General features: G+C 32.8%; 1 protein-coding gene and 1 pseudogene across 1 annotated transcript; both read right to left on the bottom strand.

The window, feature by feature from the left end:
- Positions 1–4,133: 4,133 nt before the first annotated feature.
- Positions 4,134–20,524, bottom strand: LOC114183505 (pentatricopeptide repeat-containing protein At5g04810, chloroplastic-like). Its single transcript, XM_028070543.1, has 10 exons — positions 20,069–20,524; positions 16,212–16,339; positions 15,296–15,436; positions 14,148–14,234; positions 13,299–13,452; positions 9,254–9,313; positions 7,764–8,189; positions 5,530–5,825; positions 5,202–5,331; positions 4,134–4,906 (listed from the first exon to the last, which is right to left on the bottom strand). The coding sequence occupies exons 1-10, from the start codon at positions 20,372–20,374 to the stop codon at positions 4,349–4,351; spliced, it is 2,286 nt and encodes a 761-aa protein (XP_027926344.1). The 5' UTR covers positions 20,375–20,524; the 3' UTR covers positions 4,134–4,348.
- Positions 20,525–24,580: 4,056 nt separating this feature from the next.
- Positions 24,581–25,851, bottom strand: LOC114184164 (annotated as a pseudogene).
- Positions 25,852–26,313: the final 462 nt, after the last annotated feature.

The raw sequence follows: 26,313 nt of genomic DNA, 5'->3' as shown, positions 1-26,313 counted from the left end.
GTAGGATCGTAGAACATAAGCATAGACACATTGTTGAATTGGGACTTACATGATTACATTACATTTCTCTTCCTTTAATGTTTTGGGGTTATGCTTTTGTCACTGATGTATATCTTATTAGAAGACTTCCTACGAACTCCTTAGATTTTTTCATTCCATATTTTGTTTTATTTGATAAAAATCATGACTTTCGTTTTCTGAAAACATTTGGATGTTCCTATTTTTCTCTAGTACGACCATATAAATCCCATGAACTTTATTTGAAATCTGAAGAGCGCATTTTCTTAGGTTATTCTCAAATACATAAAGGCTACAAATGTCTTTCTTCCAGTGGTCATATATTCATTTCTAAAGATGCTTTATTTGATGAACTATGATTTCCTTATTCTAAGATGCTTTCCAAAACACCAAATCCTACCTATGATGTAAGTTAGTATTTTAATTTAAATCTCAATCTCTTATTACCTTCTCAGACTATTGTATCTAGTAGTTCTCTACAACCTCGTTTGTGTCTACATATATGTCTTTGTCTCATTCTGTGTCCATGTCAAAAGCATCTCCTATAATTTTTGATACAATGGATTCCTCATCCCCTCAGTCTAAGGTTCTTCATATACCTTCTCATAATTTTCATCCTATGCAGACCAAATCCAAGTCTAACATTTTTAAAAAAAAAAAAATCATCCATCTTTGTTGATAACCCATTATGAGCCTACCACTACCTGTTAGGCTCTGAAAGATCCCAATTGGCAGGCTATTATGGAACGAGAATATAAAGCTTTTAATTCAACAAAAGACGTAGGACTTGGTTTCTTTACCCTTCAACAAAAAGGCAGTTAGTTATAAATGGTTATTTAGAGTCATATAAAATGTTGATGGCTCTTTTAATAAATATAAAGCTCACTTGGTAGCCAAAGGGTAAGTTCCAAGCTTTGATTTTTATGAAACTTTTTCTCCAGTGGTGAAGCTTGTTACTATTCGTATAATTTTGACTATTGCACTCTCTTTAGGATGGAAGTTATTTCAGCTAGATGTGAATAATGTTTTTCTGGATGGTTTTCTTGAAGAAATTGTTTATATGCAACAACCTTTCGATTTTCAAGTGGTTAACAAGTCTTTGGTTTTCAAGTGGTTGACAAGTCCTTGGTTTGCAAGTTGAATAAAGCGCTTTATGAGTTGCTTTATGAGTTGAAACAAGTACCTAGACAGTGGTTCACTAGATTACATAATACTCTTCATCAATTTGGATTTGTTAACAACACCTGCTATACTTCTTTATTTATATACAAGAAGTATTTAGAGGTTCTTTTATCTCCCAGTTTATGTTGATGATATTGTCATGACTGGAAGTTCTGTTGGCCTGATTCAGCATTTCACAGCCAAACTTCATGCTACTTTTTCTTTAAAACGATTTGGTCATCTGGATTATTTTCTTGGCCTTGGAATCAAGCATTTACTAGACAGTTCAATTATAATGACACCTCAATCCAAATATATCCGTGATCTTCTTCACAAGACTCATCTAGTTGAAGCTCATACTATTTCTACTCCCATATGGTTTCTAATTGCAAATGATCTAAATATGGTGCAGATCTCTTTGCAAATCCTTATATAGGTCAATGGTTGGTGCATTGCAGTATGCCATTATTACCCCGCCTAAAATCAGCTTTGCTATCTATACTGTATGGCCCATCGTTGCACCATCGGTTGGGTGGACCAAAGACAAGCAGTCACAGGCCGTCCACTACAGGCAGATCTTCTCCTGGGCTACTGATGTGGCAATCTCTCCCGAGTGCTTTAAGGGGACTCGTGACCAAACGCCCCCTGTGTGCATTTGTAGTTGAACTTTGTCTCCACCTCTGGAGACATCTTCATTTATGAAGACAGCCGACATGACGCACAACCCTTCAGTCGGGCAGCCACACCACACACCAAAACTGGATCAAGAAGTGAAAAGTGAATTAAAGTAATACAAGTCAATAATCAAGTTTACAAAACAAAATTGGGTATGATTAGGAAACCCTAATCACGGGCCCATACCGAAAACTATAAATAGAGGTCCAAGGTAGGTTGGTAAGAATCCTTTGAACTGGCTTAAGGATCGGAGCCTTTTAGACAAGTGCCCCGACCGCCCGATCAGTCAACGGAAGGAGAAGAAGACTTTGAACAGAAAAATGGATCGAACAAGCTAGCTGAGAAAAACACCAAACAAAAGGACTTGAGGGTAATTTGAGTTGAGTGTTGAAGGTAGGTGCTTGACCCCTACATCCGAAACACTATCAATAAAGTCTGTAAGTTCATGGCCAACCCTCTTGATTCTCATTGGAATGTGGTCAAACGAATTTTACAGTACCTAAAGGGAACTTTATTTTATGGCTTGCACTTTCAGCCAACATCATTTACTCGATTTGTCCCACTGTGCGCTTTTCGTGATGTTGATTGAGCCTCTGATGTTGATGATTGTCGCTCTACATTCGGTGTCGCTAGTTTTCTTGGTACAAATTTGATCTCATGGTGGTCACGAAAGCAACAAGTCATTGCTCGTCGTTCCAGCATTGAGGCTGAATTTAGCATAAACTTTGGCTGAATTGCCGTGAATTTTCAAGTTACTTACTGAACTTCAAAAATTCGTTCATCACTCCTATTATTCATTATGATTATCAAAGTGCTGTTTCCATTGCTCATAATCCAGTCTTCCACATCTGAACCAAGCACATGGAAATTGATGTTTCCTTTGTTCAAGAGAAGATTATGATCAAACAGTTGGAAGTTTCTCATATTCCTTCTCTTGATCAGTGAGCAAATACTTTGACCAAGCCTCTTTCTTCGTCACGCTTCTTTTTTCTTCGTTCCAAATTCAATGTGAAGAATTTTCTACTGAAAAATCTTCTCCTTGAGTTTGAGGGGATTACTAGTATATGTTAGTGTACAATTGTCAATATGTGTAATTATCTATAAATACCAAATTGTACAACACACTTCAATTGGTCGACATGTTAATAAAATCGATTAATTTGTTTAGTTTTCTCTCTATTTCATAAATCTAAGACTAAGTGTAATGAATGAATTATTTTTTTAATTCTTGTCAAAACAAATTTACTTTAATCTATTGTGTTTATAGGATTGTTTGAGGACGAGTAGTTCACTAAGTCTTATAGCTTTAAGACTTAGCATCATAGTCATATTCAAAGTTTTGTATTGACTATGAAGGGTGAGTGGAGTCTTAGCTGAGTTAAGGTAGGAACTAAGACTTATTCGCTTATTTTTTAATGAAAGAGGTAAAAAAATAGATAAGAAAAAAGCATGTATGCACGTGTAGAGTTTTAGAAAAGAGTATTTCTTGTAATCGAGTAGATTAAAAATAAGAAACTTGAACAAATTAATTAAGAAGTTGTTTTGATTAATTTAAAATCTGAATAAAGGTTGATTGAGTGATAATTATTTGTAAACCAATGAAAAATCCTAGTATGAGAAAGCTAGAAAATCAACCTATGTTCATCATCTTTGTTTAGGTCTTTCCCATTTTGCATAATCTACTGCTTTCTTCAAAAGCCCCATTTTTCTATTAGAGTTTTGTCTAACACCTTATATAAAGCATCATAAGGAATTGTTCTACGTGAGTTCTTTCACCAAGTTCATCGGGGGACGACTTAAGTTAGTTTTAATCTTTTATATATTATACTGTTGTTATAGACGATTAACATCTATTTGATAACGACAACTATTAGAGACCTAAAACAACATATTCAAACTTGACAAAAATTTAGTATGTGGTAGAATAACTGAAAGAAGAATAATTTTATAATATAAATAAAAACTTACTCTAATAAAAAATTCGATGGGTTCAAAATAATTCTCCGTTACGATGGGATACGATCTGATTCTGAAAGATAAAATTTGGAGATAAAATTGAGAGAAATGAAAAGGAAGAATGGATGGTGGAAGGGAGCGTTGCGAGGAAGAAGAGATAAACACAAGTTGCAAGTTGTCTTTCCCTTTCTTTTTTCTTTGTTTTAAACATGTCACATACTAAAACTAGTATATGTTGATTAAATTAATTTTACAGAAAAAATTTAAATAAAAGAAAAATAAGGGCTTTATACAGATAAAATTACAAGCTATACATTTATTTATAATCAGCATAAATCTTACAAGATTTTTTGATTGAATACAAAATTAGTTAAAATTCACAGTAATTTCTGGATGCCGGGAAGGGGATTCAACAAAATTACTATTTTTCCTATTTCTATCACAGAAAAAAAAAATTAATACCTAAACGATTAGCACCAATCATGGCATTCTGCCGATTCCCTTTACGATACATAATTCAAAACTATCAACTGTGTGACTATGAAATAACATTATCATAATCCTCATCATCAATGTCATCATCTTTGTTGATTCCATTGGCATTATAATCTTTGACGTCATCATCATCTTCATCTTCATCTTCATCTTCATCTTCATCATCAATCTCAAGATCTGCAGTTTCTGCTTCACTAGTGACATCAAGAATATTATGTGAGGTCCAATCAGGAGGAAAGGTCTTTTGTAGGGCTTCTGTTAGTTCTCCTCCTGTTCTTTCAATCTTACGTAAATATCTTGACCAATGAACCGCAGTTCCCATGTCAACAGTCATCTCAGACTCTACCATCTCTCTACATATAGACAACAGGCCACTATATGCGTATGATTGAGCAAAGGTTGCCCTTGATAGCAAAGATGTCACAAGACAATGGTACACTGCTTTGTCTGGTTTCAATCCAGCTAGTTTCATCTCTTCAAAGCAACTCAAAGCTTTCTCAGGCATAGAGGCTCGTGCCCAACCATTTATTAGAGTGGTGTAGGTTTTAAGGTTTGGTTTTATATCAGATGCTTCCATTTCTTGGATAATCTCAGTTGCTTTCTGGCAGGAAGAAAATAAAAACTGATTAACAGGTGATATAAATAAATTACCATAAAAAATCATGCACTAAGGTGGTTAGGGAGAAACGAAAATTTTTCTGAAGCTAAAACTTCATAAGGTAAAAAAAACGTTTGGAAAAGCTAATTTGAACTTCTTTTTCTTATTTTCTTCTTCCAAACGTGTTTATGAAGAAGTTCATCCAAACATATCAATGAAGATGCAAGGAATACACTTGTAGCCTTGCTTTTAGTCCACTTTAAGTAATCACAAACTTAATAAGTTAAATTCATCATACCTGCATATCTCCAGCTTTACAACAAGCATTTATAAAAGACGTGTAGGTATGGATGTCTGGTCGAACTCCTTCTTTTTTCATTTGCTGCATCAAGTCTGCAGCCTCCCAGACATCACCTCTCCGAGCCCAACTAAGAAAGTCAACAAAGTTACTAAAATACAGCGCAAGTTGTGAAGCCGCTAATGGATAAAAATATTAAATATTCCAAGCACGTACACATCGAAAAATATATGAACATAAAAAGATAATTCAAGAATACACAGACATAAATAAATGTTAGACAAAATGAAAACTTCAATTTTCATTGTCAGATGCAATTTATTCATACCCATCAATTAGTATGTTGTAGACAAAAGTGTTCCTTGGAATCTCTTTTGCACTCATTTCTTTTGTGACTGCAAGGGCACTCTGCATCCTGCCTGCCTTGCAACATGCCTTCAACAATGCCTCATAGGTATAGACATCAATCTCCAGACCCTCATTCCTCAACGCGGTAAAGTACTGAAAGGCCTTTTCAGTGTCACCCAGTGAAGCATAACCTTGCATAAGAGTTGTATATGTGTGTTCATTCGGTCCAATGCCTGCCAGATTCATTTCATCCAATATTGCTACAGCCTTGGCCATCTGCAAGAAGTGTAACATTATTTACAGAAAAGGTTACACAATTTATGACCACTAAAACAAGAAACCTAACAGAAACATCCCAGTATATCTATTGTAATCCAATCATACTAAGCAAGAACTTGTTAAGACAGAGACAGTTTGATAAGTGAAAAGACAACCTTTCGTTGAAGAGTATAATCCTCATTGATTAATATAGTTTCGTCTAGACAACCCATGGTTTGGATGATTAGAAATAATAATAAATTTTTATAAGCTAATCATAGTCTCTCTAAGTGTGTATTAAGAAAAAAATAAAAGTTCTTATGATTAAAAGTGATTTGATCAGTTAAAGTAGGATCGTCTAGAGTATGTACAATACAACGATTAAATGATGACCATCAGAGAGGGTCAACATGAAAGCAATAGACATCGAAACCACACATATATACAACAATTAGACGATGACTATCAGAGGATGTTAATATAAAATCAATTGAAGCTATTGACACGTGTACAACACAAGATTCAAATTTCATTTGCTACTATTTAATCTTCACCAAATGCAAGTAACGAATTTCCACAACGATTGTGAAACAGTAAATCAGCCTTTCCTAAGTTTGTGTGATTAATTTGTTGTTAGTAAGACAGAGATGTTCAGAAGAAAAGTTGTCCTTGCATATTAAGTTGAGTGCAACAAAAGAAGATATCAACCAAAACGGTATCATCCTCTGCTAAAGTACTGACAAAGGAAAAAATCAACATGCAAGCTTCAACGGTCTTTTTCAAGATGCCTATAAATAGAAGTTTCTCCATGTAAAGCGAACCAATGATCTTCCGTAAAAAATCAATGCATTGTGCCTTAGTTGTTGGCCAAATCTTTTAAATGCTGAATCTATATAGACAATCTAATAGGCAATAGACAGAGTGACATTTCTTAGTAAACCACTCACTTTGTGAAATGTATTCTCTGAACAAAGAGTGACCATAGGTCATATCCTCTCATAAAAGAAATTTCCTTACAATCTTTCAAACAACTTTGTTTTGTAGCCAAGAGTAGCAATAATAAAATACTCGGGAAAACCAGAAGTAACTTAGTGCTAAAGAACATTTGTGTAAGAAATGGCCCATGTGAATAAGTTCTTGAGACTGCTATCTTCAGTATCAATAAGAGATAGCACTTTTTATCTTCAATGGTTAGCCTTTATTTTAGTGTTTCCCCAATTCTTTGAAGTAGGCAGAATTGTTGAAATCTTATAACAGTAAGAAGCAATGGAAGCCAGTGCATGCAACAGCTGTGCCAATTTTAAATTCATAGCAATCAATTAAAAAGTTTACAGCTACCAGAACTTCAAGAAAGAACTAAAACTAAACAAATTCAGGCGAATTTAGATTCCTTTCTAGAAAGTGCATTATAACTACTGAGTATACCACAGTTAGCTCATTGGCTATTTTTATTTATTTTTTGAAAATTGAATAAATAAATGGGTTAAATATGTTTTTGGTCTCTTAACTTTCAGTGAATTTTGGAATTAGTCTATTTCGAAACTTTGGACTAATTTAGTTCTTCATCTTTCGAAATATGTGGATTTAGTCCTTTTAATAAAATTTTGTTAAGTTTATTCAACATTTCAAGCGTGTTTCATAATAGTATTTGACTTAACATTAAAGTAAAAATGTGTCAAATAGTATAAACAACTCAAATACAATCTTGAAATGCATACGAAACATCAAATAAACCTAACTAAATTTGATTAAAAAGACTAAATCCACATATTTTGAAAGATGAAGGACTAAATTGATCCAAAGTTTCGAAATGGACTAATTCCAAAATTTACCAAAAAATAAGAGACCAAAAACATATTTAACCCTAAATAAATATATAAAGGTAAGGAAAAGTAAAGACCAAGTCATGTCATTTGCTTATTATAATAAACAATTGTTTACTCAACCTCAGGTTACCTGGCGCTTCTCAACAAGGCCAAGAATCAGAGCATTATATGTGTGTACTGTGGGAATGCAGCCACTCCTCATCATATCAAATACCTCGAGAGCTCTACTCATCTCTCCAGCTCTTGCAAAACCATGTATAATGGGCAAAAATGTGCGTGTAGTAGGTCTATGTCTCTCCTTCTGCATTTGCTTCACCATACGAATAGCACGATCCATATTACCCATTCCACAAAAGGCTGTTACAATGTTATTGTAGAGAACTACATCGGGCTTCAAACCGGTCTTAGTAAAATCTTCAAAAATGGAGAATGCATTAGCCCAATCTTTTAACTTCAAGAATCCATTGATCAACATAGAGTATGTCTTCATGTTATGTTCTATGCCACTCATTTTCATCATTTTGCTTATTTCCAATGCTTTAGAAACTTTTCCTATCTGAAAAAAAAAAAGATAACAAAGATTGGCATCAACAAGCAAGAACTACTGATGGCATATACATTTGCTTGCTTGACCAAAATTGGGTATCAAATATAAACAGATTGGACATGATGGGCAGTTTATTAGCTGGAAATGAATTGTCTATCAAGTATTGATTTCATGTACTTTGCAAGGGATTCGATTCAGAATTGAAAACATTGATATTGGATCATTGTATTTCAAAGATAGTATGACAGTCTTAAAAGCTGTTCTGACAAAATTAAAAGAAAAAAAATGTTTAACTTCTCAGAACTTTCATAGTTTTCAAAAACTAATTATAATTATAACAGAGTGCAAGGATCAAAGTGAGGATTAATTGTTGATAACAGAGACTTACTTAACAGATAAATAAAAGGATTAATAATTGCAGGGGAGCTTATTTTTCTTCATGAGAATGAACAACTTTTGTTCAAACTGGTAGAGTGACGCTTGATGTTTAAACCTAAGAGCTCTTGTCGTCAAACATCCAAGGTCTCACTGCTTCCCATTCCTAGAACATCATTAAATAATTGATATTTCCATATATTTGAAATTTATACTAATCTTAATATGAAGGGTGCCTTAAATAATGTGAATTTTATTGGTATAATCCACATGATAAGACAAAACATGAGGTTTGCCCACTCATCTTTAGGGAACTATTGAGTGAATATGCTTAGCCAATTTTGGTCTTAGTTCAAAGAGCTGTGCTTGGTCGGATAATATACCTTCTTTTGTTATACCCCCTACTTTCGCGAGCCAATTTGTAAATTCAAATTTTTTCATAGATAGATTTTAACTTCCTTCTTATACCCCCACTATTATTGTTTTCATATCCTTTATTTTATGGATTGGGGTGCGGTGGATTATTATTAATTGTGGTGTTATAGTTGGGATGGCAAATTGTGATGCTTTAGCACTACCATTTTATTAAAATAAATAAATGTATATGATAGGAACTTCAATAAAATGTGTGCAAGAAAATCAGGCAGTAACTGCTGAATATATAAATAATCCAATTAATGTAGAATGTTATGTCTTACCTTGGTGTAAAGATTAATGAGACAGCCATAACTGACAACTGATGGAGAGAAACCACATTCCTTCATCAAAACAAAGAAATAGTTGTGTCATTTAATGAAGAGTGCCACAATGCATAACAGTTTTACAAAACCAAATCCAAATAAATCAGTGATTATCTGAGTAATATAACACAGGCTAAATTAAAGGGTAAATTTTTTAAAAAAACTAGAGACACTTGTGTTAAGAAACAAAACTTAAAGGGTACATGTATACTTGATGAAATAACTCTAGACTATAATAAAACAACTGGGAATTGTTACCACCTTTTTCTTTTAAAAACTACAGACATAATAAGAAAAACTGTTAATATCTGCATGGTGACAGATAAATTCATTGAGAAACAAGTTGGACAATGTAAAAGAAAAAAATCTATAATGAATTTATTATGTTTGAGATCCCACATCAACTATTGATATGATCAACTATAGTATATCAATAAATGTAAATCTCACCTTACTAGCTAGTTTAGTAATAAGTTACGCCTAAAACTCATCTTCTAAGATATCAAAACTTATCATAACAAGGTTTGCTAATATATCTTGTCACTTAGTATCGAAATGTTATTGGACTACCTAGAAATATCACGTCTCATTCTCAATATGTCTAATTCTTGGCTTGAGGGAGTGTATTGGAGATCTCATATAGACTATAGATATGGTAAATTGTAGTATATAAGTGAATCAAAACTTTATCTTACTTGCTAGTTTTGTGAGATTGAGTTAAGTATAAAACTCACCTTCTAAGAGATTTGAAAATAAGTTGAATCGCCATATTCAAATGTGGAGTTGTCAATTTGACTCATGGCCCATGAATCAAATCCATCCCACTCCTAAAATAAGCCCTCTTTTATTAACCCATCAAATGAGTAGGTTGAAAAAGCCCCTACCCCAAGGCGAAAGTGGGTTTGACCCACTATAACATTAAAATAAGACTTCAATTAACTCCTACATATTGTTAGAATTGCATAAGTCCTTAAAATATTTTAAATTGAGATGGATCCCCAAATATTTCATATTAATTGTAAATTGATACTTAATATTTATTATATGCAACTTAACTGCGAGGTTAGGGCTCAGCCTGAATCGTGCTCGACTTGGTCTCACCTGCCTAGCATGGGTTGGACCTAATCCAACTAGACTTTTCTTGACTTAAATTGTAAGACCCTAGAAAATTTAATTAAGTAGAATAATGAAATTGATGAGTTAAGTTTAAATTATAATTTTTGGGATGAGTAAAATTATCAAACAAGTTAAATAATTCATTTGGTTAGAGTACTTGGGTAACATATGTTCAGTTCAATTTTTTTTTTAAACAATTTCTAAAATTTATTTTGGAATATTTATGAAGTTGAGCTTGTTTCTTTGGTCTTTGAGAAAAGTAATAAATGTCAAATAAGACCTAAAGTGGTGATTAGGGTTTTTCTTAAGTAAGGGCTTTGGGATAGTCTATATTTTTGGGACAGTGTCGTTTGGGAGTGGGTAGGGAAAAGGAAACACAAAAGTATCAAGGGTTAGAGCAAGAATAACATTCCAGTTGAGGGGAGCTAACTGTTTTAGTTGTTTTAAATATTTTATTTGTTTAAACTTGTTTTTTATCTTATTTGAGAATTTGAAAATATATATAACGAGTTTTGGTGGTGTATTGATGTGGTGTGAGAAACCTTGTATCAATAAGGGATGATTGTTGACATGTTTGGGTGTGTGTGTCTCTCAGCAAGAGGTTACATCTTGGGCTCTTTGATGACACTCCTTTCACGTGCTTGATGGAACAAGGAGGCTCCATGGCTTGATGTAGCGGAAGATAAGTGCAGAAAGGTAGTTTCGTTGGTGGTGAATTGAGTGGTGGTGAAGAAACTCTAAGAACATTAGGTCAATCTTAGAGGAGAAAGGCTAGAGGAGATTCTAAAAGAAGCTCTAGCTAAGTGACTCTCAAGTGCAAGTGTGGAGTGATCTCAACAACATATCCTTACACATTCAAGAGTGATTTTACAAGTGATGGTCTCATTTATAGTAGAAGGCAAGCTCCAAATGCAAGCTAAATGTGCACCGAAATTGAATGTAAATGCAAGCTGAAAAATGGCGCCTAGATCTAGATCTAACCTCCTAGATCCACAATTCTCAGATCACTAGCCACATGGCATGGTCACGCCTCACATCATTTACAAGATGTGACAAGCTAGCAACATTCTCGGCCTTGGCTTTTGAAATTGGGATTGAATGGATCCAATTTCAAAAGCTAGGTGAGTTATGATCCAATCTACTTTCTAGACATTTTACAATTTATTTTGAAAGCATGGTCTAAACGCTTGGCCCAATTTAAATCTACACTAACGGACTAGGACAAACCCATCAAATCTTGATATCTTCCTTAGCCCATGAAAATAGCATTTGAAGCCCATGAAACTCATTAGACTCTTGAAGCTCCATGTCTTTTCTATCCTTCTCATCATGCCTCTAGTGATTGGGCCTTTGATTGGGCCTATGGTTGGGCCCAAGTCATCATTCTTGGTAAACTCTACATGGTGGTATAGCTGGTTAACTTTGCCCATGAGTCTCTCCAAGAGAGTAGTGACGAGTGAACTTCGTCCGAGACTTTGGGAGCAGTGAGGGGTTCTAGCTCTAGTGGTGAGTGAATGGTTGGTAAAATTACATGTGTGAGTTGCAGTTGAGAACCTGATATTTGCGTAGTTTTGGGCAAACGAAAGGCTGAAAACTCTGTGAGAGGGTGGAACACCTGCGAAAGTAGTTTATCAGGTGGTTTTGCATGAGTCAATGCCTTGTGTTGAGACCATTTGTGTGTTGAACTTGTGTGCAAGATCATGAGTGGTTGCATTGTTGCTTAGATAACATGTTTTGAGCTAGGTTATGATCATGGGTCAGGTTAGAATGTTGGTTGAGGGATATGATGTGAATTTTATATTGTTTAGTTGTGAATTATGAATGTAAGGTTGGTTGTTTGTATATTATCTTACCCTTATTTTATTTGTGTGTGACTCTGATGATCATATTTTTATACGCGAGCAGATGATCTTACCGGTGCTGAGGAAAATCCACAACATTAGAGAAAGTGGTTAATATCGAGAGATATTTGGGACAACATTTTAGTCTTAGGTTTTTCCTTTTCAATAAATTCTCTGTTTTTAAAACAATGTTTATTTATTTATTGAGATTTCAAATAAGAGTCTTAGGTTTTTCCTTTTCAATAAATTCTCTGTTTTTAAAACAATGTTTATTTATTTATTGAGATTTCAAATAAGAGATGAATAGAGTTTTATTCTAATTATGTAATTTTTGTTAATTATAGATTCTAGGATGTTAAAATTTGGGATGTTACATAAACCCAACATCACTTGGGTCCATACGAATCAGCCTGACGCTGATCCCACTTGAGCTCGGTCTGACCTGACCAACCTTAACTTGAGCTTGACTTAGTCCCACTCATCTTGATCTGGGCTAGGCCTGACCCAGCCTAACATGGGGAGGTGAGCCAATCTACAATGGTTGCCAGCAACGATGAGTGAAGATTCTCCATGACTTGCTCTGATGTGAAAACCTACAGCTGGAGAGTGGAAAAAGAATGGCTGGCTGGGAGATTTTTTGATACTTCAAGTCCAAAAATATCATTGATTCAATACTGTAAGTGTTGAGAAACAGAGATGACAGCTGCTGTGGGAAGAATATGATGTTGTCGAAATGAACAAAACTTGTAAAATCACTAAAGCACTAATGTTATCTTGAAAAGTATATGTGAGCAGTGGGTAAGACAAAAACTAGCTTACAGCAAAAAACACAAGACAGCATTTACCCTCTTTTGAAGAGAATCCTACACAATCTGGAATGTTTATGTTTAAGTTATCCTATAGTATTCAACATTCTTATGGTGTGGGACAATTTCTTTTAAAGATACAATTGATGACAACAAAATAAACACATAACATACCAAAAGTAGAAACTAGAAAGACTAAACTAATGGTGATGAAAATGATAAACGAAAAGGAGCTTATACTTTTAGTCTGTCAAACACAACCAAGCATTTTTCTTCATTACCAATCATTGTATAACCATCCATCATGGTATGATATATGTCAATGGGAGCATCTATCCCTTGTTCTTCCATCTCCCTCACCAAGGCTTCAGCTCGATCCATATTGCATGTCTGACTGTAAAATGCATCAGGATATCAAAAACAATGAGAGAAAAGAAGGAAGAAAATTGAATAGAAATGGCAATCATTTGAAAATGAACAAAAATTAGATATTTACAGAAACAGAAATGTAACTTAATAGACAGAAACATTAAACATACTACTGAATAATTAACTGGTTTTGTTTAACTTTTTACCCAACATTGAATTAATTGACAACTCGATCGGCAGTTTTTTTTGTCTTGGCAAATATTGATACTAACATTATGTTTATAGTCCTTCAAAATATAGGATAAATCTAATATTGGTCCCCATTTAAAAGAAAACAGTTTAGTCTCTCAAATATAAAACAAATATGGTTATTGTCCCTAAACAATAAATTGGAGGGCTGAAATGATTTTTTAGAACAGCTTTCAGTCCCTCAAATTTATTATTTAGTACTAAAACCATTTTTTTTCCAAATTTGGGACACAAAAATTTGGAGAACCACAAGAGGATTCACCCCAAATTTAAGGACTAGAAATTTAATTAAACCTATTAGTATTTATTTCCCAGCTAAAGGTTTCACAAGAAAAATATGGAAATGACAAAAGTAAATTTGGAGGACATTTCTCCATTTAGCAATGATCTACCCAATACCTACAGCACATGACAATTAAAGGTCTATCACGCAAATAAAAATGAACCCTTGAAAGAAATATGAATGATTACCAGTGCGCATAAACTATGCTCCCATAAATGACAGCATTTAAAGATGGCAGCTTCTCTTTTGCCTCCTTAAACCAATGATCTGCAGCACTTCCAAAACAACATCAACTAGTTATCTCCGTGATACAAACTGATGCATTAATCTGAACTCATTCATCAACAGGCCATCAAAATATTTCCCATACAGAACTAATCAAAACTTTCACACAAGCACCACGAAATGTGAGACTGGGGTTGTTTAAATAAGAAAAAATAGAAATCAGGAAGAAACCAGAAAATTCAAAGATAAAAATATCCAATCACTTAGACATCAGAGAAACACAACAAACCCAACCATAGCAGTACAATTCAGTCTTCACACTTTGGTGGTTGGGGATGAGAAGACCAAGTGAGCACAACAGTAAGTGTTGCAACGTTAAAGTTTACCAGGCTTTTATGGGGAAAAAAGTACAAGGGCCAAAAAAATGACAGAGTTACTGATGGCATCTAACCTACATAAATAACTTTCACAATAAAGTATATACAGGTCTGTGGCTTCCTTAAAAGCTGGAAAAATAGGCATTGTATTTCTAAAGTCCAGGGGCAATCAGCAGCTACGATTCCATTCTGGATATGTTCACTGTACGTTTCGAAAGTTTATTTTTTATTGTTTGGATTCAGTTTCTCCATTACACAATAAATACAATGTTTTTCCAGTAAAAGAAAAAAATGGAATAGAAACTATCCTTTCAAGATTCATCCCAGAGCACTGCTGAACTGACCAAAATGATAGTTTTGGACTAGTCACATGAGATGAACAAGAATCATCATTGGCACCTTTCATTTTTTTTTTCCCTTTGGCATGGTATCAGAGCTGAACAACAGAGTAGTCTGAATCCAATCCTTGCTGGCTACATTGTTCATAAATTTATGATAAAATTCAAAAATTCAGCACATCTAAAGTGGGCATGCTTACTAACCATACATCAAGCCCAAATTAATGGGGCAAGTTAGAGAAAAAAAAAACTCACCAATATATAACTTCACCTAATAACTTAATCTACAAGGATAATGGGTACATGACCAAAAGAAAGAAAGAAATAACTAACAAGCAGAAACAATACTTCAACAAAAAGATTCAATAATGGGAGAAATTAATCTGGTTTACATACTCAGCATTGGCCATTCTAGCAAATCCTCCCACAATTATACTGTATGTCACTATAGTGATTTCAATGCCCTCTTCCTTCATCTTTCTAACACAATGTAAAGCTTCTTCCATGTCTCTACCAACTGCATAAGCATGAATCAGACTGCAAACATTTAACACGCATTAATTACTAAGGTCAGAAGAAACAGCAAATATTGAGCTTTTTAATTTAACTTTGAAGAGAAGAAAGAGTTGAAAAAACTGGGATAAACTCTCCTTAAACCAAAGAACAAAATAAAAACGGAAAAACATAACAAATACAGAATTCCAAATAAAATCCCTAAAGAAGTATTAGAGTTCTAGAGAGAGAACAAAAGAGAAACAGAAAAGGTAATTTGTATTGATGAAAAGTTACTTGTGTGATAACAAGGTGGGATTCCAAACACCATTTCACCAAAAATTGACATTTCAAGCATGAAACTAGATATTTGAGGGTGGTTCAATAGCAACCCAATAGTTGGTGACATGATATAGACCCAATAAATTTTGTTAACATAGGCTTTAATACCATCATAGAAAGTGAACTTTAAGTCCGACTCATCCTCACAAAAGTATTTATAAAGTGAGGTTTGTACTCACTTATATATTATAATTTATCTATATCTTTAGTTGATGCGAGATCTCAACCAAGAACATTGTTTGAAGGGTGGAAATTAGAAATATCAGAGATTCAACATTTAAATATTCTTTTTCCCCAATCAATATTTAATAGTATTCAACTTTGAAAAGAAAAGTCAATGCATTCACATGCTCATCTCTAAAAAGATAACACCTCACAATCATAATTTGGTTATAGCTTAAAAGCTAAAAACATTTTTTGCCGATGCTGATATTCAAATTATAACCCAGATACAGAGCAAAATATTTAAAGAATTTACCTACTATACACATGTGAAGAAGGTTCTATTCCCCTTGCTCGCATACTCTCAAATGTTTGGCATGCATGATGCATGTCCCCTCGTCGTGCATAATATTTAACCATTAAACCATATTCTTTTCTAGCAGGCTGAAAAATTAAGGAAAAAGAAATGAATCCAAGAACAAATACTTATAATTCAAATTACAAAAGTGGCACACTAAAATTTTCCTTGCAACTTTTATGGGTATACACTAAAAAACGCTACTACCTTTTCTAAAAATAAAAGGAAGCATTGTTACCAATATAAAAGTATTGGCTTTGACCCAAAACATAGGTTTCTTTTTCTTTAATTTCACACAAGAAATAAACAAACTTAATAATTAAGGTAAATAGGATTTTTAACCAATAACAAAAAAAGTAGCATTACCGTAATGCCTTGTAGCTAAGTTGAATTTTATGTCTTGAATTAGTTCAAGAAATCAATAGTTGCAGTCTTTAGTGTGGATTTATCTTCATTTAGTTTGTCTTCTTCTTAACCTTTTTATTTGTGGCATTCTCGTTTGGGTCATGTTTCTGCATCTCGTTTAAAGTTTTTAGCGTCTACAAGAGTTTTCGGTATCTTGGGCAGTCATGATATTTCTGATTGTAGTGGTTGTAAACTGACATAGTTTTCTGCATTACCTCTTAGTAAAAGTATTTCGTCTTCTCTTGCTCTTTTTGATCTTGTGCATTTTGATGTGTGGGGACCTTCTCTTGTATCCACTAAAGGAGGTTCTAGATATTATGTCTCTTTCATTGATGATTTTACTCGTTTCACTTAGATCTATCTTATGAAACGTCAGTTTGATTTTCTCACAATTTGAAAATTTTTATTACTCTTGTAAAGAGCCAACACTCTGCTACCATAAAAACCTTTCGTTGACTTGGGGGTGAATACACTTCTAATGATTTTACCACTTTACTTGCCTCTAATGAAATTATACATCAAATGACATTCCTCAACAAAATGGCGTTGCTGAAAGAAAACATCGTCATCTGTTGCGACTGCAAGATCATTCTTGTTATCTGCAGATGTTTCAAGTACCTTCTGGGGGAAGCTATTCTTACAACAACTCATGTTGTGAATCGAATCCTGACTTCACATAATTCTGGTTTGTCTCCTTTTGAAAAATTGTATGGTCATGCACCTGATTACTCTGCTTTGAGTGTTTTTGGATGTACATATTTTGTTCTAAAACCACATGTTGAGCGTACTAAATTATCAGCTAAGTCTACTTTGTGTGTCTTTATGGGATATGGTCTTGGTAAAAAAGGATAGCGTTGCTTTGATCAGTTAGTCAAAAATTGTATGTCTCACGTCATGTTGTATTTTTAGAACATATTCTATTCTTTTCTATTCCAACTAACTCACATTATTTGACTACATATGATGTCATTAAAATTGATCCTTTTGATATTGATGACACTACACCTACTTTCGTACCAATTACAAACATTGCACCAGAGGTTGTACATGTTGATTCCCCTAATACGCTTGCTCAATCATCTCCTGAGGTTGTCGTTCTTTTGCCACTTGTTCGACCCAGTTGTAATCGTAAGTCTACTCAACTACCAGATTTTGTTTATTCCTCTTATTCTGGTTCATTTGCTGTTATTATTAACTCTATTCATCGTCTTCATGAGCCTTCATCCTATAGAGAGGCTATTTGTGATCCACTTTTGCAAAATGCTATGGCTGAGGAACTTACTGCTCTACATCAGACTCAGACATGGGATCTAGTTCCCCTACCACCAGGAAAACGTCCTATTGGATCTCAGTGGGTATACAAAATCAAGACAAAAGCAGATGGTTCAATTAAAAGGTATAAAGCTAGACTTGTTGCTAAAAGATATACTCAATAGTATGGCATAGATTATGAGGAAACATTTTCTCCTGTGACAAAGATGACTACTGTTCGTACCTTGATTGTTATCGCTTCTATTTTTCAGTGGAAGATTTTTCAAATGAATGTGAAGAATGCTTTTTTGAATGATAATCTACATGAGAAAGTCTACATGATTCCACCACCAGGTGTCTCTCACACATCTAGCGAAGTTTGAGGGGATGTTAACATAGGCCCATGTTTTAGGTTCATTTACTTATTGCTCTTAGGGTTACCTTTGTGTATATATAGCACACCTCTTGTAACATTTCATACTCACTCAATAATATACAATCTCCTTCTTCATATGTTTCTTTATTTTCTACAATCTACCCTCTCTAGCTACCCTCAAGAGTCCCACCTATTCAACAAGAATAATACAAAATATAATGTCTTACCAATTGCTCTACAATAATTGAAACTAGAAGCCAAAATAAAATGTCCATGTCTTCAAAATTGCACCTTTAATTCCATATTCATTTATGAGTGTAATATCAACTATTCTCTTTAATTTCTAAACCATCATATTGAAGCCCCCTTGTTTTAATATAACTTTTACCAATGTCACTTGTGTTATTATTTAGGTACACAGGAGACATAATTCATGGATGAACCTTACAAATTACAATTGTGGGAAGTTTGTTTTCAAAAAATATTCGTTTTACTTTATTTCCTACTTCGAGAGGCATGTAAAGTAACATCGAACAACTCTTCATGATTTTCTACTTTCATTGATCGTTTTCACTGCTTCCTAAAGGTTCATGTAATGACATTAGGTTCATGTAATGTCAAAATGTCAGACACAGTAGCAACTTAAAAATCAATCAATTTAACTGTTATGCCTTGTCCCTTATAATGCCAAGAAATTAGAAATCATAACAAGTTCTACTTTTAAGATGTCACTGAAAAAGGAAAAAGTTTCCTCAAAGTGAAATAGTTGTACAATCAGAAGTGCCTCTTGCAAGTATACTTATCCACTTTACTGAAAAAAACTAGACAAGTAACCAATGAATAAATCATTCATTTCATCACTAAAGTATTACTACCACTTGCATAATCCTTTAAATAAACAAATTATAAAGAACCTATCCAAATTAGAACATGGAGGATAGTAAAATTTACACTTTCTTGTATTTTATTGTAATGTGTCTCAAAGTCCTATCAAATTATTTGCTTATATATATATATATATATATATATATATATATATATATATATATATATATATATATATATATATATATATATATATATATTCGAAAGGATTGATATCTGGTAAAAGGGTTAAGTATTTATGATGTTGTAGGTGAGTATGGGGGAGAAGACTTATACCCATAGGGCCAGAGTCTCTGATTCATGTGACACGAGTTGGTGGCTATCAGAAGACTAAATTGATGGATATTCCTCTGAATGTGATAGGAGAATATTATCCCATGCTAGCTAGAAGATTATCAAAAACAATTTTTTGATATCTTTTATTTGCAGAAAAATTGCATTCTCATGCCTTCACACATTTTTTTTCCTGCCAAAAAAACCTGTTACACAATATAAAGGACAACCTTAATTTTGTAAGATTGACTCTAAACTCTCATTCTAAGATGAGGTTACAACCTAGTGGAGGAAAACATAAGGGACAGCTCTATCTTCATAGTTAGGTAGGTCTAAATCTACGTACTAAGAATTCCTATACTAAAAGAATTGGAAATGTAAAAGTTACCAACTAACACCACTATAACATCTATTTTTACTTTTAAGTATTTTAAAATTCAAAATGTTCCTAGAATCCTTAAATGCTATCCAAACACATTTTTAGACATATATAACAATCTTGAGAGTGTAATTTGTCCTAATGCAGCAGCATAACTTGAAACAAACCACTTTAGGAACTATTTGTATAGGAAGTTTATATACATGTATAAATATATGTGTGTATGTATAGAAAAAGATGATAAACCTTCTTAATTTTCTCGAAGGCTGTCACAACGGCCTGCCAATTCTCGGGCTGGGTTTCCAGAACCTTCTGGAACCCCTTCCTTGATCCGTCCCTCTCCTCATGCCACGTGGATGGATACTCTCCTTTGTCGCCATTCCCTTCCAACCACCGCGCCCGCTCTTGACTCTTCTCCCTCATCCTCTTACCGTCGTCCAGCTTCACCGTTAGAACTCTCCCGTGAAACTCTACGCCGTCAAACTCAACAGCTCGCATCGCCGTCTTGTCCGCCGCCTTGTCCTCACCGACATTAAAAGTCAACAATTTCATGTTCTTCCCAAAGGACCCGTTCCACCTTCTGGACCTTCACCTCCATGCACCCATCCACCTTGTGGAAATAAAGTCAACTAATTCACTATAAATTGCACCAACTCAACATCCTCTTTAGATACAAATGTGTGACTTTGTTTTCATTCTCCAAAATCAATAAGGTAGGATCAAGATACCTATTTGTAATAAAACTATTTAATAATGTTAATATTAAATAATTTAATATTATCGACAGAGAATCGTATCCAACATATATTTTCAAGCGTCTTTGAGGACCCATCATGGTCCTTTTTGGTGGAGAAATTGGAACATATATTACACACCTAAAAATTCTTAAATGAGAAACATGAGGTTGCTGACCAAAAACCAACTATAGATGAGAGTATTTGTGATAACTAGTTGGTCTTATGTGAATCAATACTGCAACATGCAGAATTGCATATCCCGAAGTAGTCATTGGAAGATTAGCTTTCATAAGTAATGGTCTTGCAATCAATTTTAGACATTTTATCAATGATTCTACAAGTCCATTTTGAGTATGAACATGTGCTACTTGATGTTAAACTTCAATTCGAATTGACATATAATACTCATTAAAAGCATGAGATGTAAATTCACCAACATTATCAAAACAAATTTTCTTAATTGGATAATTTGGGAAGTGGGCTCTTAACTTGATCAATTGTGCTAATAACTTAGCAAAAGCCTGATTTCAAGTTGATAGTGAACAAATATGTGACCATCTAGTGGATGCATCAATAACGGACCCAAGTTATTAGCAAGAGAAATTCAATTTCTTTTGTCTTCGTTCTAAGAATTTTAATAGATAAATCAATCCTTCATAAATAATTATTTCTTACAAAATTATAAAATTTGTAAGTATTTTATATAATTTTTTTCAAAATTTTTTATATACAAATATTTTGAAAATAAATTTTTAAAAATTTCTTATAATTTTTTTACAACAAAATTTATAAATATTTTGAAAAGGAAAATATATTTTGAAAATGCGAAACTTAGTTCAAAAAATGCAAATTTTTTTTGAATTTCTTCCCTCCCTTTAATTTTAGACTAAAAATGCCAAGAGCTCACAATGTTGAAAATGTGAAATTTGAGAAGACACATACATCAAAACCGTTCACTTTTATGAGAATTTTAAGCAACAATTGTTGCTTTACTGAAAATCGTAGCCTATTACCTACAGTTACACTTACCTAGACTACACCTAAAAAATTATTGTCTAAACTTTAGCCCATTGTTTTTGTAGTTTAACTCACAATTGTGTTATTGCCTAAAGCGATTTTTGTTGTAGTGATAATGTAAATAAGGTTAAAATACTCTATTGGTCCACGTTTTTGTTCAAAAATCATAATTAGGTCCTAAGATTTTTTTTTAGTCTCAATTAGGTCCATATTTTTGAAAATGCGTAACAATTAGATCCATTTCGTTAGTATGGTGATAACTGTGTTAAGGATGTGTCACATGTCAGCTCCTATTTTGTTGAATTTTTTTTTTATTTTTTTTTAAATTATTCATGTCACGTGTCATGTCAATATTGTGCCACATGTCAAGTCAGTAAAGGTGACACATGTCAAGTCATTGTCTGAATCTCAATTTGGTTCATATATTTGTTATTTTGATTGCATTTCAGTCCATTTATTTTAAAATTTTAAATATATTTATTTTAACTTTTTACAAAATATTTTTAAAATTTTATATTTAAATTTATAAAATTGTTATTTTTAAACCAACTATAACATTTGTATATAAATTATTTAAAACAATTTTGTAACAAGTTAAAATAAATATTTTAAAATTTTAAAACAAAATATAAGTAAAGTTTAATGTAAAATAAAAATTTAAATAAACTTAATATTATTAAAATGTTTAATACAAATATCATTATAAAATTTATATAAAAGTTAAATTTGGTCTCAATTTAGAGAAAATGAAATTGAAAATTAAAAAAAAATGGACTGAAATATAATCAAAATAACAAATATATGGACCAAATTGAGATTCAAACATTGACTTGACACGTGACACAGTATTGACATGACACGTGACATGAATAATTAAAAAAATAAAAAAATCAAAATAATGAGGAGCTGACACGTAACACATCTTTAATACAATTACCACCATACTAACGGAATGGACCTAATTGTTACGCATTTTCAAAAATATGGATCTAATTGAGACTAAAAAAAAATATTAGGACCTAATTAAGATTTTTGAACAAAAATGTGAACCAATGGAGTAAGAACAGCGAGTGGATGAGACAATGCATGTTTATAAGACATGTTACAGTATCACTGTTACTTCCCTGGGTGGTGATAACTTTTGGTATATATAAGAAATATGACATCGTAGTATGGTATTTATAGGAGCAAACTAGATAAGCTGAACCGCAAGTATAACATACGATATAAGAAAATCCTCAATTAAAAACAAATTTTAGAAATAAAAAATAATTAGTTATTTGAATGACTAATTTAAATATCAATTTATAAAATTAAAAATTTGTTGTTACTAAAATAGTCAATATTATAAATAAAAATTTATAATTAGTCACTAATTAATTAGAAATTAGTTTAGAAACTAATTTATTTTGGTAGTCAAAATCTAGGTAGTTGATGTTTAGTGATCAATTTACTTTGATAGCTAAAACCATGTAGCTAATTTTAAAACTAATTTAGTTACTAATTATAATTTTTTATTCATAATAGTGACTATTATGTAACCAATAATTTTTAGTTTTGTAAATTGATATATAAATTGGTCATTGTAGCTACTAATACTTATTGGTCAATTGGTCATTATTCAACAATTTTCTTCTAGTGATATATTTAAGGAGAATTCTAATCAGTACCTTAAGGACAATGGTTAATAATAATTAATTTGCATTGATTCCTTCATTTTTACATTGAAAGTTGAAATAATTAAATACATTAATTAAGATAGTATAAATGCATATAACAAATTTTATAAAGACAAAAAACATCCTTTTAAAGTTTTATAATAAGGTACTGATACAGAATAATGATTTTGAAATTTTTAAGGTCTCTACTAAGACATTTTATATAGTTATTTTTTTATAAATTTATTAGATGTTTAACACTATTTTTGTTTTGTTGGTTGTTCTATTAATTTAAACTTCCTTATGTCTAATTATATTTAATCTTTAATAACATTAAAACATAGTAATTTTATTATTTAATTATTTGTTCTTTTATTTATGAACATTAAATAATATATGAAATACACATGTACAATAATTATGGACATTTTTGTCTTTTAAATAAAATAAAATTGCATTAATTATGATTAAATCATATTTAATTTAATATTACACTTATATGTTTTTTATAGAATTCAATGCATATTAATTACCTTAACCAATGTTCTTAGAACACCGGTTAGCAAAATACTGTACTTAATTCATAAATGATATATTTAATTCATAAGTGAGAACTTTAATATCTCTTTAATGTATCATTTCAATAATAATTATGATTTATTTGTAAATTATCGTTACATATAATAACTATCATTTATTTATAAATTATCGTTACATATTCCTCGTAAATACTCATAAGTAGCATTTCAAAATATATGTAACCCAAAACTTGAAGGTAATAAATTTATAAAAAATTATGGTTTGACAAAATTCTTTTTAATAAATTTAACAAAGTTTCTAAAAGTGAAATTAAAGTAAATTAAATTTTTATTTTTTAATTAAAATAAAGTAACAAAATATTTTTTTTTTACTTAAATAGAAAAATTTGTCAAAATTTTGTTAAAAAACTTTGTTAACATATAATTAGTGCAGTGGTACTTTTGAAGTTCTGAATTTATGATAAACATGCATATAATTAAAACCATTATTTCCAGATTAGGTATTATGAATATTTATCTTGTGTCTATCAAATCATAAAATAAGTTCCGAACTGCATTTTTTATTGAGTTAGCATTATTAGATTAATTACTTAAAAGTTAAAAAAATAAAGTATATTTAAATTAATATTTATTTTAACTCTTAAACGAATTGATTTTAATTCTAAAATAATATGAGATTAATAAACAGAAAATTATTTATTATATATTTTTTAATTAAAAAAAACATTGTATTTTTACTGAGGCAAGAAAGTGTTCTAAAATAAATATCATTAATAATTGTGTTATGGAGAAAAATATCATCAGTCGTTGAAAAACAAAAACGTAGTGCATTTAATTTACAAACCGTAGTATCATTAGCTAAACAGAAAGCTACAAATTACCTCACAAATTGAAACGAGGTATAAAACAGGAATCTTAAAACGCAATATTTCATTTTAGTTAGGGACGGGTCACCTCATTTCTATGTCTTGAGTTCAATATTAGGGGTGAAAAAGAGTGTCGGAAGAAGAGAGTCACTAGAAGTGATAAGGTTTATGATGGAGATTAATTATGGGGAAGTACAGTGAAAAAAAACTCTGTACCAAAAATATAATTATTAAAAAAAATTCACTTCAATTCTCGTCAGGCAAACCTTTTTGGACGGTTGCTCCGACGAGACCCGGACGCTATTCGGGTCTTGACCCGTTCAAACTCAGTGAACCGGCAGGGGATGGTGATTCCACCGTCGTGGTGGAACCCGAACTCCTCCTCTGCCCCACGTATACGGCGAGATGGTTGAAGTATATTACCGGCACCAGCACGCGGTGCAACTCGCCATCCTTCTGCCCCACGTATACGGCGAGATGTCCCTTGGGCACAGTCGGGTCCCGGTCGGATCCTACCACGGAACCAGATCCCAATTGGGCGTAACCCGACCCGACTGATACTGGGAAGAAGGACTTGGCGGCCGCCGTCAGCTTGCGACCCCACGAGAGGAGTTTAGCGATGGACGACCGAGGAGAGTTGCCCAGGCGATGGTATCCGGGTCCGCTCCGGACTCGGATCTTCCTGAAGACCCATTTGGAGACCCGGATGAGGCGCTTCCTGAGGTTGAATCCGCGAATCTTGGACATATTTGGGGAGAGGGTGGATAAAGATTTTACGGTGTGGTGTGTGTGGTGTATGGTAATGAAAGTGAAGAGGACCGTGGGTGTGTGTATGTGCGGTGGTAGATGCTAGGGTACGGTGGGTTCATGAGAATGGCCAAGGGTCTGCTATCGACATCGCTAGGCGAAACTGTGTGAGACAAATCTCAGAGAGCGATGTTGGGATGTTGGACATGGTTTTTAGACGCAGTTTAGTTTCATTGACGAACAAAAAACTGAACCATGCTCTCTTACAAACTTACGTGGGACAACGTGGGAACGAAGGTCGTGTCTGTTTTGCAGGGAAGACGTACTCCTTTGGCTACTGGGATTTGTTAAGTGGTGCAAAACATTTTGGGCCCTTGCAAGGACACTACTAATGTATATATACCAAAAGTCTAGGAAAATAAGACTTTTTTGTTAGTTAGCTAGCTAACGTACACGCTATTGAAGTGTAACCTTGTTTAATATCCGTATGCTGTTGAACGGCGTTTCATTTTATGGTTTATATATGCCAAATACTCTTTTAATTTTTTTTTTTTGCAAAAATAAAATCAGTTCATTTTTTGTCCGTCAAAAAAATGGATCAAAATATCATTATCCTTCAAAATATTTAGGTTAAAATACATTTTTTGTCCCAATTTTCTTAAGTTTTGTCAAATCAGTTATAATTTTGTTTTTGTGTTCAAATAGGTCTAAATTTTCCTCAATTTTGTGTAATTTGGTCTTTGTTTGCTATAACACAGCTTAAATTGACGATAATGAATTGTGACTTTTGACTGTCACTTGTCACTTCGTGGTTTTTTTTTATATGTTTTAACTTTTTTTTTAATTTTATTTAAATGTCACTAGTGCAGATTTGACATTTTACTTCGCCTTATAGGCCTCGGTTATAATGAAACCGAAGCCTATAAG

This window comes from Vigna unguiculata, chromosome 5 (genome assembly GCF_004118075.2).
Source record: "Vigna unguiculata cultivar IT97K-499-35 chromosome 5, ASM411807v1, whole genome shotgun sequence".
NCBI classification, from domain to species: Eukaryota; Viridiplantae; Streptophyta; class Magnoliopsida; order Fabales; family Fabaceae; genus Vigna; species Vigna unguiculata.
Note: the sequence above shows the minus strand (reverse complement) of the source record. Positions and strands in the feature narration are given on the sequence as shown.

What these genes read in the sequence shown, in the direction of transcription:
- LOC114183505 (XM_028070543.1), bottom strand. Translation starts at nt 20,374, where the DNA reads ATGAAATTGTTGACTTTTAATGTCGGTGAGGACAAGGCGGCGGACAAG. An exon ending in TTGTGTTTGACAGACTAAAA is followed by an intron (nt 9,314 to 13,298) that starts GTATAAGCTCCT and finishes GTTTTGATGAAG; the next exon opens with GAATGTGGTTTCTCTCCATC. An exon ending in GTAAAGCTGGAGATATGCAG is followed by an intron (nt 4,907 to 5,201) that starts GTATGATGAATT and finishes TCTTCCTGCCAG; the next exon opens with AAAGCAACTGAGATTATCCA.